The sequence below is a fragment of the Ictalurus punctatus genome, chromosome 3 (genome assembly GCF_001660625.3).
Source record: "Ictalurus punctatus breed USDA103 chromosome 3, Coco_2.0, whole genome shotgun sequence".
Classification (NCBI taxonomy): domain Eukaryota; kingdom Metazoa; phylum Chordata; class Actinopteri; order Siluriformes; family Ictaluridae; genus Ictalurus; species Ictalurus punctatus.
Window position 1 is genome coordinate 8,410,458 of NC_030418.2, and position 16,207 is coordinate 8,426,664.

The window sequence follows — 16,207 nt, forward strand, 5'->3', positions numbered from 1 at the left end:
TTTCATGGTCACTAGTGGTCTCAGATTTTGGGCCCCACTGTATATATTTAATCGCATTTTTAAATTGCAAATGATATTTATTAGATTATTTTGTTTTTCTGTGCAACTCTTAAACTTATTTATAAAGATGCTTGACAGATGGAATACGTTTCGAGGGAACGAAACTGGAAGTACTCAACAGCGATTATGTCTGTCAGTTCTGTTGTTTTCCTTTCTAAAGAAAAATCCACACATTGTTCGCGTCTGAGCAAGTCCAGTGTGACTCATATCTCATAGGGCACACATGGTCTTACCACAGAATGTGTTCTGATAACTTTTCTTTCAGTAAAACACATGGAACTGGAGGTCAGTTGAAAAGATGCTCCTGAATGATGATCAAAGAAGGCTGAGGTATGATGATAACCAGCTGCTTTAGCTCGTATCAGTAAATCTGTTGCACCTCCTGTTTCCTGAACTTCCTTTTCTATAGAATGTTTGCAATGCTAGAATATGCTACATATGTCTGTGTTTTAATGACTCACCCTCTGCAGAAAGTTTATGTAGTGAACCTCCCTGGAAAAATTTAGGTAGATGTTGGTGTCGTAAGCGTCATCTCCAGCATTGACAATGGTTATATTGAGAGAGACATTTTTCACCCCTCCGAGAGCAAGATGAGGCCTGATGTGATGTCTGAGTGAAAAACATGACAGAATATGTAGAACAACTTAATGATGAAGCCTTAAATCATGATGATGATAAATCAATATGGCATATGCATGCAAAGCACATCCTCAAGTAGCCTATGTCAATATGTCTCTAACCCTTACACAAAAAAAGGAATCCTGCAGAATTTTAATTTTTCTATAGGACGATTGCTGTGCAGGATATTCTTATAGGGTTTAGAATAGAGCCTTCAGTACAACAGAAACATGCAGGAATTTCCAGCACTCCTGCCGCACAAGGGAAAAGTCCTGCAGAATTTAATCCTTCCTGAACACACCTCCTGCAAAAATAAAATAACGTTCACAAATACTTAATCTATCCTGCAGGACAACTTCTTATTTTCTGTAAATGATGATGATGAAGATGAACAACTGTCACCATCCGTAGGGGTAAAGTCCCAAATTTATTAATGTCTTTTCTTTCATCCTTATGGTGTACTAAATTACTGTTCTGTTATGTATTCGTGACACAGTGGTAAGTGTAACTTTAGCTTGCTTACTAGCAAACACGGCAAATATAATTTATATATATATATATAAATATATATATATATATATATATATATATATATATATATATATATATATATGTGTGATTTGCACTCTGGCTTGGAAATTTTTACAGGTTCCTTCAGTCATTATGTGTAATTTCAATAAATCAAATTATTCATTTGGGAAGATACTTTGCTTTTGAAGTTATTTCTTCTGTAGGTATCCAGCAGGATACAAACACTCACCATGTCCTGCAAAATTTCAGCTCTATCCTACACAATAGTCATGCAGGTAGTGTGTGTTTTAAATAGGCCTGCAAGACATAATTCCTGCATATCATTTATTTTTCTTCATAGAATTATAAAACAATTCTTATTCAATTCAATTCAATTCAATTCAATTCAATTACAGTTCAATAAAACAAACAAAAAATCCTGCAGGATTCCTATATATATATATATATATATATATATATATATATATATATATATATATATATATATATATATATATATATATATATATATAATTTTTTTTTTGTAAGGGAAGGTTCTCTAATGTTGAGTCTGACAAAAATTAGTACAGTTCACATATTCCTTTTGCATATTCACCGGTGGGATATCATCTTCGTCTCTCTCTGAATCATGAACAGGAGAAGTCATACACACACACACACACACACACACACACACACACACACACACACACACACACACATGCACACACCAGATTTTAAACATCTAAATGATTGTACTGGTGAAAAGTTCACATATGACTTCAGCTGCGAGGTTAAGGAAACACTACTGCCATTTGGACAAAAAGACCTAAATCATTACAAAGCAGACTCTGAGACCTCCTTAAGAGCTGGAAGATGGTTGACATCCAGCGCTAGTCAGAGCCAAGCATGTGTCAGAGCCCCAGCATACACACCCACACCGACTCAACCTTTATGACGTCAGCGTCCTAAAATGGGCCAGCAAGCAGCAGCCAAGTACAATGTGAGTAACGAGGAAGAGCACAGAATAACAGACAGAAGATTTTACCCTGAAAGCAACAGTTTGCCATGTAGCTTCAGGTCAGCAGCACAGTCATCAGACAAACAGTTCTTCTCAAACCAAGTCTGAAAATGGACAAAGTACAGGATGTTTACACAACTTAAATGTCAGCGTGATAAACGGTAAATCTAATACTAGAGGGTGCTATTGTGCAAGAGTTCAGACACTGTGCTTGGATACTGCATAGACATTTTTCTGATCAAGGGCGGCTCAATCTTCACTTTTAAAGATTCCAAAACTGAATTCCAGTTACACTCCACCAGAATAAAATAATATTTTTGTTGGACTAATTCTAAATTTAGCATCTTTGCTTTTAGGGTACTTTTTTTAAAAATAAAAACTGTGAATAGTTAGAATGAATATTAATTACATGATAATTGATTCCTGATGTACTGAAAGATATTTATACTACAGGGTATAACATATGGGCTAACAAAAGTGTGGCCATTAAGATGAGCTTTGCTCAAATAAAGCCATCAGTCCTTCACATAATCATGCTGCAAAGGTTAAAAACAAATGGAAGTTCATTACCATGATCTCTTTTGGATGGTCAATGCTATCTAACCTCATTCCTTTGTGCAATCTTGTCTCCTTTCCTCCAGCGTAGTACAGGAGAGAGTGAAGCAAGCTCACGCCCACGGTCTACATCCAGTACATGCTTGCCCAGGCTGTACGATGCCTCAAATGTGATGGCTGCAAACACATCCTTCACTTCTTTCTGTGGAAATGCAATTACAGAGGTTTAAATGGTACACATGTTCCTAATGGCACATGCATGAATCAATCAACTGGAATTTCCATTTAAGTAAACCTCTAACAAATTGTAACCTTCATATTTTTTCTTATTTCTCAGAGAAACTAGCTATTTCATTAAATTCATCACATATTTCAGCATGCCAAGCAGCGGCAGGTGAAATGTATGCCATGAGTTAGAAGAACGTAGTCATAATGCACCTTTCAGCATTATCCTGGCAGTATAACCTGGATCCAGAACAGTAGAGTTTCATTTTGGCACACAACTTGGAAGCACTTAAGCAAAATGCTGAATATGATTAAAAACCCATGATAGTTTAAAGATATCACTGAAACATGGATAAAGTAAGCCTTTAGTGCTTCCTCTTTCCTATGGCCGATAAACATCACTCAACTCTTTAAAGATAGATTTTGGGCTTGGTATTCATCATTTCATTGTCTTTGGCCACACAGAGGAAACAAAAGCAAACTGCCCTGTTAGCAGCTCTGTGCCTACCAACTTCATATCACTGATGTCTGATAATGCATACTCTGCAAACCTTTTGAAGAAACACGGGTCAGGTTGCTGCTATACCTCTCCCATCCTCCATCTCTCTTTGCTCTGTTTGTTTTATCTGTTGCTTTTCCTATGGCTTCCCACCCATCATTTCCTCAGCAGAGTTAAATAAGAGCATTACTGCATCAGAGTACACTGGACCTAGAATGCTCCCTACTTCCAATCATTTATTGAGGGTAAAATAAAATTTTACAAAAAGATAAATAAATAAAAATGACAAGATGTTGTAAATCAATATAAATATATTTTAGGGGAAAAAAAGTTTTCTGATTTGTACACATTCCAAATTGGATGTGCAGTAAACACTATATATATGGAAAGAGTGAAAAATATATATATGATGATGTGTGAAAATGGAGGCACTCTGCATAAAACGGCTGTAACTCCTAAATGGTTAAGGCAATATTTTGTTAAACGCCTTGAAAATCTGAAAGTCTACACTTCAATCCCATCCTGACTGCTTCATTTCAAATCCACTGTGGTGGTGTACAGAGACATAATTACCAAAATTGTGTCACTGTCCAAATACTTATACACGTGACTGTATATATCAGAAAGAATGGGCAGGGGGAGGTGAGTGTGAGTCAAAAGGTGAGCAAAGGTTTATTCGAGAACGTATTATGGAATATCTGGATGTTTTCATGAGCCTAAAGGTACTTGGCAATATGAAATGGAAATGCAAAATTTGGAAATAATATATTTGCATAAACAGTTAAGTAATCACTTAATTAGTTTAAAGACTTTGGAAATATGGAAATATACTTGGAAATATACATGATCTTTCCAAAAGTTTGTGGACACCTGACAGTCACACCCAAATGTGCTTGCTGAACAGCCTGTTCCAAATAAATGGCCATTAATATGGAGTTGTTCCTCCCTTTGCTACTGTAACAGCATCCGCTTCTGGGAAGGCTTTCCACTAGATTTTGGAGTGTGGCTGTAGGGACTTCACCATTCAGCCACAAGAGCATCTGTGAGGCTGGGCACTGATGTCAGGTGAGAAGGCCTGGCATGTAGTCAGAGTTTCAGTTTATCCCAAAGGTGTTCAGTGCGGTTGAGGTCAGGGCTCTCATTTTCTTCCACATCATCCATGTCTAAAACATGTCTTCATAAACCTCACTTTGTGCACAGGGACACTGCCATGCTGAAACAGGTTTGGGCTTCTTAGCTCCTGTGAAAGGAAGTCTTAATGCTATAACAAACAAATACATTCTACACAATTGTGTGTTTCCAAATTTGTGGCAACATTTTATGGAAGGCTCATGTATGGGTGGGACAGTTAGGTGTCCATGTACCTTTGGCCATATAATGTAACTGAAGAAATGGTAGTAGGTGACCAAAAGTAAATATAGGAAGCACACTAGAGAGCCAAGTTTGATAAATTAATCTAAAATCTAAGTAATGTTTAGAGTACATGAGCTTACGGTTTACAGAGATAAATAGCCTTCTAGTTCCAGTAACAATTAAAGAAAACTGCATGTATGGGCCTAGTGAACTGTCCTGCCAATGATCCCCTGCCCTGGAGACCACTTAAGATTAGGACGTCAACATCCAGACATCGGCACAGGGTTCTGGCAGTCTGTCTGCCATTTTCAGTGGGCCACATGAGAATAGAAAGGCATGAAGAATCCTTTGTTGGCCAATAAAATTGGCCACATACAAGCTTAAACTGCAAAAATAAACATTCCAAAAATAATCACTAGAAGATAAACTACACAGACATGCTAAGAAATCAAAGCTGACCTCCAGTCAGACTTTAACCTCTAGTCACATTTATGTGGACATTTCCCTCTGCCCCTGTAAAAAAAATGCTCCAAATCTGAGAATGCCACTAAGAATAACTTCATTTACTTCTCATGACAGTATAAAATATGCCATATTAGCACTTAACACTTCATCACCATAACCTTCCTTTCTTTAGAACCCCTATAGAGGGGAACCCAATCTATCTGAGCATCTGTAGAGCGCCCAGTGTTAAAAGCTTCTCTTTTTTTTATTGGAACAAACCCCCCAAAAACTGTTCCTTATGTACCACATAGCAAGCGCAAGCCAATCAGGTCTGTAACCAGAGTGTGCTCTGATTACTCCAATGGTTTCCATTTTAAATAGCAAAAGCTATTTCTCTGAGTGCATGCAGGTTTTTTCTGCATGAATGCTATGCAGGAAATAATATCTAGCCTTTTTATGACTTAAGATCAAAACTTAAACAGGAGACCATGTTCTATTTAACAGCCATGGATTTAAACAAATTTACACTTAACATTTACAAGTGAGAACATTTGATTAACAATAAATAGCTACTGTAAATATATCCACTTTATGCATCTTCATTTCATGTGCAATTACACTCTTTCATGTGCGATAACTCATCAGAAAAAAATTTACTGATGTATAGTAAGTTGTAGTGTTTTATTGTTTATGTTTAGTACCTATTTCTTGCTCTGTTAATTTTATTGCTCCGCTTATATTATATTTAGTGTTTTTATTCTTTGCTGTTGTTACTGGGACCTCAGTACTTAGTTTTGTTCCTTTCACGTAGCCCGTGTTTTGGAATGACAATAAACTTCCTTGAATCCTTCTTCTGACAGCATTGCTAATTTGTATATGCTCTAAATCATGGTAAGAGTACAACAAATGCATTCATTCCCATTTTTATTTGGGCATATCATTCTCATCCAAAGATCATTAATGGAAACCTCCACCTCGAAACACATTAAATATGTGGTGTTAATTTGTTGTCTTGTGCTGTATTTTCATTAATCCTGTGAGAAGTTAGCAGTCATAGGAGGACAGTGCCAGCACCAGAGCAGCTTCAATGGTGTTTAATAGGAGAAAAATATTGAACAATCTCAAACATAAAGGATAACAGTTAGGTTTTGCTGTTAGTGGAAAAAAAAAACAAAAGAGAAAGAGCTTCTTTTCAATGTCATATTAATGAGAAATCCCGCTTGGAATTAGAGGAGACAGCAATTGTTGGACAATTGTTCCAGAATGTAATGCAGCTATACCACACAGTTGCACTGAGTTACACTGGCTTGATGACAAGCACAATATCTTTGACAGCGGTTATTAGCATGAAAGTGAAATCTCGGGAACCTGATCAGTGTGAGCCGAGCGTACAGATGAGGAGGTGAGTGAGTTAAACCAAATTCTCCATTTTTAAAGTGCTGCTGCATCGCTCTATTTAGGTAAAGCAGGGGCTAATTCCCACTGGCGTGAATATTAACAGGTAGTCAAATGGCATTGTGGGTAATGTATGAAACCAAAGTGAAAATAGACCAACATATGTTGACGAAAAAGTTTAAACTAAAAAAATATCAACTCAGAACTTCAGTACAAAATAAATCTATGTTGCCGTTTAATATCACAAAATTAACATGTCGTTCAGGGTCGATTGTTCCTTTAAAGGCAACCTCATGCTGTTAAACAAAAGGTCAATGAAATATAAAAGAGCTGATTGGATGGCAAATAAGACAGCATTTTTTGCCATAAAATTTGCCGTAAAGTCACCCTAAATATTATACACAAGGAGTTTGAGTAACTTTATACAAAATCTCTCAAGTCATCCTTAAAATTTGGCAACTTTAGTGTGTGAAGTGTGGATCATATGTAGAAAAAAAACAAGCAGAGGCATGCTACCTAGCTGAATAATAAATGTTATGTTATTTAACTAAGTAGTTTGTTACAATTAATGACTGAGATATGGATAATGTAATTCAAAAATAAAACTATTATTCTGACCCTTTTACTAATAGCCATTAGTAGCCATTAGCCATTGCTCTCTGGGCGAGTGACTCTTTCTCCCTTGTAAGTCAGTACTGCTGATCTGTGACACAACATTAATGTAGAAAAGATAAGGAGGGTCAACTCCATGTGTTTTGGAGGAAGCATGTGTTTGCCACAGATAGCTGGCAGCTGTCATGTAATAGGGGATAGTTAGTTAGTTAGGGCACTGGCAAGACCAAATTGAGGAGGAAACAGGGGTACAAATCTGACACTAATACTTTAGTATTAATAGGGTTATATGCAAAATATTGCTTGAGTGGGGTGCACAAAAGGGGTGGCTGCACGAAGCGTTTCCAGATCATATAATAATAACATTCCCACCCACCTCTCAGTGTTTCCGGGACCAGGATATAGCTGTTACTCAAGATTTATGAATACAGTCTAGATTTCTTCATGAGGCTAAAGATATACGCATGTTCCTTTTCCTTTTTAGCAAATTATATGTTTGTGCAACCTATTTTTGCATAATTTATTCTTTAATATAGAAAAAAAATACATTCAAATAATATTAGGCTGATTTTAAAGACCTAGACTTGTCTGGATTGAATGACCCTCCCCATAAATCTCAGATTATGGTTTTAGAAAGAGAGGGAATGATGTAATGAAATGGCTCTGAGATAGATTATATCACATCTTGCATACCTTAAATTATGAACTAAGCTCTGCTTTGATCTACTAAAAGTGTTAGTGTAACCAAAAAAACAAAAATGATCACGTTGCAATGGTCACATTGGAATTTCTTCCTTTATGCTGCCAGTGTGTTTCAGTAAGCAAGGGAGGGAGTCGGGATGACGTAAACCAGGCACACCCAGATCATTGATACAAGGCTGTGTGCTCCATGTTCAGTTGCAACAGGGCTTATGCAATCTGACTCAATGCATTTTGACAGAACAGTTGGATAGTATAGTTGATAAATATTAATATGGCACACTCTCTTACTTTAGCAAATCAGTTATCAATTTAGCCCTTGGTAATGCAATTAATCTGTGACTAGAAAATAACTGTAATGCCTTTTAGCTCTTTGCAATGCTTCACTAAGAACGCTTATAAAACGTTTTAATATACACAGCAAGAATCTGAAGCAAAACAATAACCAAACACCACAAACCGTCCTACATGGAAAAAAGCCAAGTGATCCAAGTGAAGCATCAGCATTATTTTAAAAAACGCCTTGAGTAAAACATCTGTGAATATCCCTTTAATACATTTATTAGACAGCAGAACCTGATCTCTTCCTCCCACAGAGAATCTAGCAGAATTGGGAAGTAACCACAAGAAATGACTCCAAGAAACCGTGATGACAAAAACAGCCCATATAGCACAACTACTAATAACATTCAGAGGTCATTCAGGATCTGTAAATAAATTATTATAATGAAAAAAAAAAAAACTAAATTAATCCCAGTCACATTCCAAAATCAATCTATACTACAGTGTAAAAATAAACACATTTATCAGTACAGGATATTTTCATCTTTTGAGGCCTTTCGCATAAAATTTAATTTTACACATGGATCTAACAATAACAGCAGATTTATGACTTGCATATACCTATAATATCATGACAGTAATGCATTATCTCCAGCTCCCAAATCTGAGACTATAGCCAAGAAATTCCAGTCCATCAGGTAATCCTATCTGTGTTTTGGTTTTAGGGAGGAAGGGGGAGGTTTGAACAGCACACTGGTGTAAATTGCTCTCCAAAATACCTAAGCACATCTGAAACTCATAATTAAACACAGATACTCATTCCTTAGCCATTAGCCTGTATACAGAAATGTTTCATTTTCCAAACAAATCAAACTAAAAGCTCTCCAAAAGCTACGATTTAAGCCAAGAAGAAGCGCTACAGTCCTACGGGCAAACATTCACAGGCCCATAGCACATTTTAAGCACCAACAGAACAGCTATAATTTTTTTCCCATGGGAAAGGGTCACTCAAAGCCCAGCAGTGGATAAGAGCGCACAGGCCGTGTGGTACACAGCATTTTAGCATTGGGGAGGATGATCACACTAATAGGCAGAAAACTCATTCCATCTGTGGTGCTGTCCTTTTTCCTCTCTTAACTCTACCACATTTTCTTCCTCCTGATTCTCATACATTCTCCCATGGTCTTCACAAGCACCGCACATACAGTGGGGTCCAAACGTCTGAGACCACATAGAAAAGCTGGGATTAAAAAAAAAAAAAAAACCTCTGTAAACGAAGAGAACATTTTAGAATGTTTTACAATCTAAAACAAAAGAAAGAAATCTGCAACATGTTGATGATGCAATATTCAAGATGCTGTACAATTTCTAGGTCAGTATTTAAATTCTAAACAAATCTGTGATATTGTACAAAAGGTCAGATTATCTGTGAGCCTTATCCCTTTCACTGAAGCACATGTGTGGAGCATGTCAGCTTGAGTGCACGCCATCATTAAAGCAAAAAACACTAAGGAACTCTGAAATGCATGTAAATATTTCTAAGATTCTACTTTTTTTTTTTTTTTTTTTTTTTTTTTTTTTAAGTTGTTGCTCATTTACATTGTGATTGGGTCTCAGGTCCACCCAATTACTTTCCTCAAATGAGACATTAGTTTAGTACTATTACATACCAATTTAATCACCTATACATGATATTATACTTCCCTGACATCCAGTGATGTTTAATCTGACTATATTACACTACCAGACCTATGAACTTTGATATATTTTGCATAGGAGCTCCGCAATTCAACACGAGTACACTAGCACATAATCACTCAAAATTCAACCAAAATATCTTTTGCTCCTGAATAAAACAGAAGATGATCCAACTGACATATTATGAAACTTGGAATGATTTGGATGAAGTGCTCTCGTGTAAGGTAAATGGACAATGATTTGTGTTCAATTAATATTGCATAAAATCTATCAATGCTTAATGGTGGATGTACATCATTTGGTACCTGATGCCTCCAGCTCCTTCACCAGTTTCTTTTCCTGTTGTTTTGGGATTCAGTCAAAAAAGCTTTCATAAAAGTTATGTTCCTGAAATACTCAGTGTCTGTGTGTTCCAAAGACTTTCATATTTGCATACAGATGATTGTACAGATGCTCATGATACCTGCAGTTGTTGGGAAATTGTGCCCAAGGAGGAACCATACTTGTGGAGGTCCACTTTTTTTGTGTCAAAGGTCATGGCTGACTTGGATTTTCCTATGGTATCAAGAGCAATATTGTTTCTATAGGAGGGCCCTTATACAGCCAGAGGTACACTCCTAATTAACCCATAATTTTGCCACTGGCCAATCAGAAGCCTTTAAAGGTCATTACATATTTTCTGGAATCTCCCAAATTGTTTAAGGAGACTGTTAACTTGCTGTATGTACATTTCTGACCCACTGGAATACTGATAGGGTGAATTAAAGCTGAAATAAATCTGTCTCTATTAGACTCTTTTAAAATGATGTCTTTAAAAAGAAGAAAATGTATGATAACATGAAATGTGTGTATATATATATATATATATATATATATGTATATATATATATATATATATATATATATATATATATATATATATATATATATATATATATATATAGTTGTTCCCTCACCAGTCTCTCTTTTAAATCTCTCCTGAATTTAATAAGACAAATGAATGCAGTTCGCTATGTTAAGGACAAACATGACAACTCCCTGAAAACTTTCCCATGGTAGATAATTTACTGGTACAAAGAGCTGACACTGGAGACTTTCTTGGTGTTAACATCATTAAAAACCAAAGTCTGGGAATAACTGCACACACAAAAAAGTTTGATTTTGTTAATATTTTCATGTATAGGTTAATATTTTGAATGTTTTGTTTCTTCCTATACTTTAAAAAAAAGATGTGTTGGTCAGTGAACATCATGCCTTTTGCATATACAGGATGTCAGACACGTTTTACAAAACGATTATTCTTGTTTATACCACAGTGCTGTTGAATTCTCGATTCTGATTGGCTGACAGACGTTCTGAGGTGCGGAATTATTTTTTAGTAAATGCACAGCTGAAGTAATTCCAGTCAGGTCTTGAATGCATTATAGTTCCACTTCGCCAAGTTAAATGAAATAACTCAAAAGTTAGCCTACTGTCTACCACAGCACACACGTTTACCTACCAACAAACAAAGTGACAGAAAACTAAGATTTTCCAGAAATATGTAAGGAATAATTGATGACGGGCCGTTGAATTATTAGAAAAATAACGTACACCCGAGGTAGTAATGCGGCCACGAGACGAAGCGGAGGCTTGAGCTATTGATATACAGTCAATTAGAGAGAAAGAGCGTGAAAAAAGAGAGCATGAGAGGGCAGGTGTAATAAGCTGGTGAACAAGTATCAATATCCATTTATTTATTCGTTGTATTTTCTGTCATAATAAAAAGCGAAAATCCCTGTGAACAAGTAGGCTTATCAATATTTATTTGATCTATTTTTATATTATCAGCATGAAATGAAGAAAAAAAAAGTGAATTCTCTCTCTCTCTCCCCAATAACTCCATATCAATGGCTCAAGCCTCAGTTACCAGCTCTAAAATTAGCAACGGAGAGTGTTTTAAGGACAAAAACCTGACAATAAAACATCTTAATGTCTTGAAGTGTGGTGACTGTGGTATAAGCGGAATAGTTGACTGCGGTCCGTTGAATTATTAGAAAAAAATGCACACCCGAGGTGTAACCCTAACCCTAACCAACTTCAGGGTGTGCATTATTTTCTAATAATGTAACGGACCGGAGTGAGTTATTCCTTATGTACAGTATCTCACAAAAGTGAGTACACCCCTTACATATTTGTAAATATTTGATTATATCTTTTCATGAGACAACATTGAAGAAATGACACTTTGCTACAATGTAAAGTTGTGAGTGTACAGCCTCTATAACAGTGTAAATTTGCTGTCCCCTCAAAATAACTCAACACACAGCCATAATGTCTAAACCGCTGGGAACAAAAGTGAGTACACCCCTAAGTGAAAATGTCCAAATTGGGCCCAATTAGCCATTTTCCCTCCCTGGTGTCATGTGACTTGTTAGTGTTACAAGGTCTTAGGTGTTAATGGGGAGCAGGTGTGTTAAATTTGGTGTCATCTCTCTCACACTCCCTCATACTCGTCACTGGAGGTTCAACATGACACCTCATTGCAAAGAACTCTCTGAGGATCTGAAAAAAAGAATTGTTGCTCTACATAAAGATGGCCTAGGCTATAAGAAGACCCAGACTGAGCTGCAGCACGGTGGCCAAGACCATACAGCGGTTTAACAGGACAGGTTCCACTCAGAACAGGCCTCGCCATAGTCGACCCAAGAAGTTGAGTGCACGTGCTCAGCATCATATCCAGATATGATGGGAAATAGATGTATGAGTGCTGCCAGCATTGCTGCAGAGGTTGAAGGGGTAGGGGGTCAGCCTGTCAGTGCTCAGACCATACACCGCACACTGCATCAAATTGGTCTGCATGGCTGTCGTCCCAGAAGGAAGCCTCTTCTAAAGATGATGCACAAGAAAGCCCGCAAACAGTTTGCTAAAGACAAGCAGACTAAGGACATGGATTACTGGAACCATGTCCTGTGGTCTGATGAGACCAAGATAAACTTATTTGGTTCAGATGGTGTCAAGCGTGTGTGGCAGCAACCAGGTAAGGAGTACAAAGACAAGTGTGTCTTGTCTACAGTCAAGCATGGTGGTGGGAGTGTCATGGTCTGGGGCTGCACGAGTGCTGCCAGCACTGGGGAGCTACAGTTAATTGAGGGAACCATGACTGCAAACATGTAGTGTGACATACTGAAGCAGAGCATCATCCCCTCCCTTCGGAGACTGGGCCGCAGGGCAGTATTCCAGCATGATAACGACCCCAAGCACACCTCCAAGATGACCACTGCTTTGCTAAAGAAGCTGAGGGTGAAGGTGAGAGACTGGCCAAGCATGTCTCCAGACCTAAACCCTATTGAGCATCTGTGGGGCATCCTCAAACGTAAGGTGGAGGAGCTCAAGGTCTCGAACATCCACCAGCTCCGTGATGTCGTCATGGAGGAGTGGAAGACGACTCCAGTGGCAACCTGTGAAGCTCTAGTGAGCTCCATGCCCAAGAGGGTTAAGGCAGTGCTGGAAAATAATGTGGCCACACAAAATATTGACACTTTGGGCCCAATTTGGACATTTTCACTTAGGGGTGTACTCACTTTTGTTGCCAGCGGTTTAGACATTAATGGCTGTGTGTTGAGTTATTTTGAGGGGACAGCAAATTTACACTGTTATACAAGCTGTACACTCACTACTTTACATTGTAGCAAAGTGTCATTTCTTCAGTATTGTCACATGAAAAGATATAATCAAATATTTACAATAATGTGAGGGGTGTACTCACTTTTGTGAGATACTGTATATAATGGGTTATTAAATGCATCACCTCCACTTGCTCAGTGAGATCAAAAATTTATTTAGATAGGCCTTATGATTTTCATTCAGATTCTGCTCTGATTTAAGCTTTTATGTGAACATTTTTCTTTCTTATTGGATTATTAATGATTTAGGAAAATGCATGTAGCTAACTGTCGCTACGGTTAAGAGTCTGTCCACAAACATACTTTTGTCACATAAGCCAAAACCTGTTAGCCAAAACCTGGTCCATGAAACACACAACTTCCATGCACTCAAAAAAACAAACAAGATTACTCCGATTACTCAGAAGACTATTTAATGTAAGAAATGCCTTGATTATAATGGAATCCAACAGCAACCTCCTTTGATTTGGAAAAATTACAAAACAGCAACCTTTGACTTGCATTATCGAGGTTTGGTTTATATGCACATATTTTCAATTTTCTCTAATGTATCCTAATTAGTGTTCTCTTTTAGTCAGTAACGCTCAAATTCCTCTAATAATAAATACACCCCCAGTTCTACTTGCACAGTGAGCAGGTGGGTCCCCTCAAGTAAAATTAGGGAGATCACTATTATACTAGTCAAAGAAATCCTCCACTCCTCCCATCTCATTTCCTGGATTCTGACTTAGTTCCCTCCATCTTGTATTCTCTGTTCTTTGAGTAGTGTAGTAAAATTTTTTGGTTTGGCTAATCAACAGAGACAGAACACAACCTACAGACTCCAACCAGGAAAACACATTTGAGGAAGTGGGGACTCTGGCCGGGAAAAACACATCTGAGGAGGGGGGATTGGGATCGAGTCCTTTTATGGAAGTAATCTTAGTCAGGGTTTAGTGACTGACGGGGGCTGAGGGTGCATGATGTCATCAACTTTTTTTTTCAATATAAAGAGTGTAAGAAGTGTGCCTAAGACAGAAGTCTTCTTTTTAAACAAATATTCCACCAACTACAAAATTACACCTCCCTATTTCAGATTGGAGGTGTAAATATTTGGAATAAATGAAGAACACACTTGCTGGTCCCCAGTTGCTCAATAAGCTAAAGGGTATAGGCATTAGGCTAAAGGCACATAGGCATTAATGTTAAATCCGTCAAATGTTTTAAAGACTCAATCAGCAGAACATGCTCCTGTTAACTGCAAACAGGAGGATGTCCTATTCATTTTATATCATTGCATACTTACGAAATACTAAAAAACTGCTGCACGTAGTAGTGTATAAAAGGTACAGAGACTGCATGAAAGGTCAGAAAGTTCATTCAACCAAAGTCAACAAGGTACTTCCTAGTGTGTAAATAGAATTCACTAGATTTAAAAGGGGATATAGATATGTAAATATATGTAAAATATAATCAGACATATCATAAAATAAAGCATAACGTATTTAAAAAGCATCTAAAAGCACTATTTAAAAGCATGTGGTGTACATAGGAATATATCCTTTACATAGTGTCAAAAGTGTCCTTGGACAAGACACTGAACCCCAAGTTGCTCCTGACGGCAAGCTAGTGTCTTGCATGGCAGCTCTGCAGTCATTGGGGTGTGTGTGTGTGTACGTTTGAACCCTCTAGTCCGGTGGTCACCAACTCTCTTCCTTGAGATCTACCTTCCTGCAGGTTTCATCTCCAACCAAAATCTAACACACCTGTTTTAGCTGATCAAGAACTTCTTAAGGCAATGATTAGAAGGTCAGGTAGGCACGATTATGGTTGAAGCTAAAGTCTTCAGGAAGGACAATCTCCAGAAACAGGGCTGGTGACAACTGTTCTAGTCAGAAGCCTGAAACACCTACAAGTAAAATAGAAAGCTGAGCTTCTAGGATACTAGATACAATTACGCAACAAGCAGGGTAGAGACCAGGCTTAATCACTGAACTGAATGACTGTATAGTAGCGATACAGAAACAAGCAGGTGGAAAACACTACATCCTCTGACCTTTAAATACAAGCTTGTGTGGTTCCCATTGCCAAAAATGTTTCCCTGTTTGTATTTATTTCTAGATAAATATGTATGTAAACAACATTGCCCAACATCATTATGGACATTAATGAACGATCCATGATGACAGAACATTTGTCTGGAACTACATGTGCTCATTTTGGACTAGAGTTTTCCACTGTATTCGCTATGGGTAGGGCTGTGCACATTTCAGTATTTTTTCCATCGTAGGGTTTTATAAATAGGTGCTGGAGTGGCAAGCATGCTTAATGGGAGACAGCTGGATATGATTACCTTCGTGCTATGTAGATTCATTGTATCAGCTTTCTTGGCCTGGGGTAAATGAAACCAGTGGAATGGCATTGAGGGAACGGCAGTGTCATGTGGAACTGAAGCAGGGGCAAACACAAAGCTGACTGGTGGCAGGCAGTCTAGCACTCTCTCTTAATGAGCCAGAACCCTGCATAGTACCATAACAGTGGTATGAGAGAGGGGTGTGTGTGTGTGTGTGCGCGCATGCATGTCAGCCAAAG

The 16,207-nt window shown here is 37.7% G+C and overlaps 1 protein-coding gene across 2 annotated transcripts in view; it reads right to left on the reverse strand.

Moving 5' to 3' along the window:
• The window catches only part of itga9 (integrin, alpha 9), an 81,520-nt gene that overhangs the window by 21,840 nt on the left and 43,473 nt on the right, over positions 1-16,207 (reverse strand). For both annotated transcript variants that reach the window (XM_017463683.3, XM_053679516.1), the window contains 3 exons: positions 2,814-2,966; positions 2,237-2,313; positions 522-669 (listed from right to left, as the gene is read on the reverse strand). In XM_017463683.3, coding sequence (XP_017319172.1) covers positions 522-669; positions 2,237-2,313; positions 2,814-2,966 — 378 coding nt within the window. The remainder of the gene's footprint in view (positions 1-521; positions 670-2,236; positions 2,314-2,813; positions 2,967-16,207) is intronic.